The sequence below is a fragment of the Mesoplodon densirostris genome, chromosome X (genome assembly GCF_025265405.1).
Source record: "Mesoplodon densirostris isolate mMesDen1 chromosome X, mMesDen1 primary haplotype, whole genome shotgun sequence".
NCBI classification, from domain to species: Eukaryota; Metazoa; Chordata; class Mammalia; order Artiodactyla; family Ziphiidae; genus Mesoplodon; species Mesoplodon densirostris.
The window spans coordinates 79594815-79596960 of NC_082681.1; the positions used below are offsets into that span (position 1 = coordinate 79594815).

The 2146-nt window shown below is 52.5% G+C and overlaps 1 protein-coding gene across 1 annotated transcript; it reads right to left on the reverse strand.

Moving 5' to 3' along the window:
- Positions 1-939: 939 nt before the first annotated feature.
- On the reverse strand, positions 940-1812 carry LOC132481662 (OTU domain-containing protein 6A-like). Its single transcript, XM_060086499.1, has one exon. The coding sequence runs from the start codon at positions 1810-1812 to the stop codon at positions 940-942; it is 873 nt and encodes a 290-aa protein (XP_059942482.1).
- Positions 1813-2146: the final 334 nt, after the last annotated feature.

Sequence of the window (2146 nt, forward strand, 5' to 3'; positions counted from 1 at the left end):
TTTTTGTGCTTCATAGCAGTTGCAGATATAACAAAATGAATCAACTACTTTAATACTTTTTAAAATCTCTCTTTAAATACTTTTTATCTCTAAGAATTAAGGAAAACGACTAAGTTCAGATCTTTCACACTCATACCAGTTGTAGATAGAACAAAGTGGACCAAGTGCTTGAACAACGTTATACCCTTTTATGTCTGAGAATAAAGGAAACTTACTAGTTGATGTCACCCCTCACAGTAAGTTAAACTACCTATCAGTTTGTCTCTTCTTACTTCACATCAATTGCAGATATAATGAAATGAATCAACTACTTGAATAAAGTCATGTCCTTTCTTATATTCAATAAAGGAAATTAAATTGAGATCTTTCACATCTTAGAGCAAGCCTTATCTAGCCTATCAGTTTAGGTAAATCTACTTTCTACATTTAACGCTTACATTTAACTTCTAAAGTTAACAAACATTATTTAGAATTCAGAAAACGTCTAAACAACTGTAATTAATTTGCAACCACACAAGGTTTTATGAAAAAACAAAACAAAATACTAGGGCTTCCCTGGTGGCTCAGTGGTTAAGAATCCTGGGGACACGGGTTCCAGCCCTGGTCGGGGAAGACCCAACCCCACATGCCGCGGAGCAAGAAAGGTGGGAACTTGGCATAGTCACTCCGCTAGGGTAGGACGGTGCAGATGTCTTCCTGGTCACCGGCCTCCGGTTCCCCTAACCCCGTGAAAGAAGCAACCCAGGGACGATCGAGGAGGATAGAAGAGCGAGGGAGGAAGAAGGGGGGGCGGGGGTGGAGAGAGGGGGTGAACTCTGAGTAAAATGAATCAACAAAACCCTGAGAAAACCGAAGGAAAAAAGCGGAGCCTGCTGAGGAGACGCGGCGGCGGCAGCTTCGGCTCCAACGGCAGCCGCCACGGCGATGGCGGCAGCGGGCCTACAAGAGACGGCAGGCCGGGCACCTGACGGAGCCGGTGTCGAGCGGCTTCACCGAGTTGTAGTGCTCCCCGCACATGGAGTAGCTCCTGTAGACCAGGGTGAGCGGCTTCTTGGTGTACTCCTCTCCGAAGACGACGGCGGGCGAGTTGCCCTGGATCACCTCGATGGGGGTCTGCAGGACGTGCGACAGGGCCCTCAGCTCGAGCTGGCCTCCACACGACGCGCTGAACACGATGTCGTCGCAGTAGCTCAAGAAGTCGTCGCGGCTGCAGGCGTCGCCGGTTTCGGGGTCGCTGCAGAAGGGCAGGAAGTCCTCGACATGCTTCCGCATGTACTCGGCGGTGCACCTCCGCAGGCCCTCCACGGTCACGGAGAACACCAGCTGGTCTTGGATGGCGCGGTACATGCAGTGGCCGTCGGCCGGGATATCCTTCATCTCCAGATTCCTGGCCCACAGGATGGCGTCGAGCTTCATTTCCTCGTCATGGCGGAAGCTGGCCAGATGCTCCATCTCAGCCTTGGCCATCCTCTCCTGCCTTTCTCTCTCGAGGGCCACCTTTCTTTCGCGCCTTCTCTGTGCCCTCGAGAGGTGAGGAGGCTTGTCCTCGAGATCCAGCTTGCCCAGATCTTCAGTGACTGAATCGAGGTTGCTGTTATCAGGGAAACTCTCCTGGAACTTCTGCAGCTCCTGCTGGTGCTTCTGCTCCATCTCGGCCTCGAGGCGGGCCACATCGAGGAGCAACTGCTTTCTTCTCTTCTTGTCGCTCTTGGGGACCGAGCTCTTCATGCCCTGAATGTGGGCCTGCAGCTCTGCCTTCTCGCGCTTGTGGCGTCGTAACATCCGCTGATGCTCACTCTGTGAATCTTCCATGATGTTTAAGGGCAGGCGAGAATCGAAGTTTGGTGGCTGAAGTACCGCTACAGTTCGCGTCAACAGTCGAACCACCCAACTGGCTAGGGCTCCTCAGCCTCCCGTGGCGGCTGTACTCTCTTCCCCTCACCCGCGGTTGCCCTCACTCTATTAACGGCCCTCTCTGCCATTGGCCACTGTCTCTCCACGGCTACGCCTCCTAAACACTCCTGGCACTAGGATTGGCTGTTGGGAGACACTACGTATGCCCCCATTAGACCCCGTAGCAAGGGGTGCTTCCGGTTTTAGCGGGGTTCCTGTCCCGGATGTAAAATCCCGCCTTGGTGCATTATGT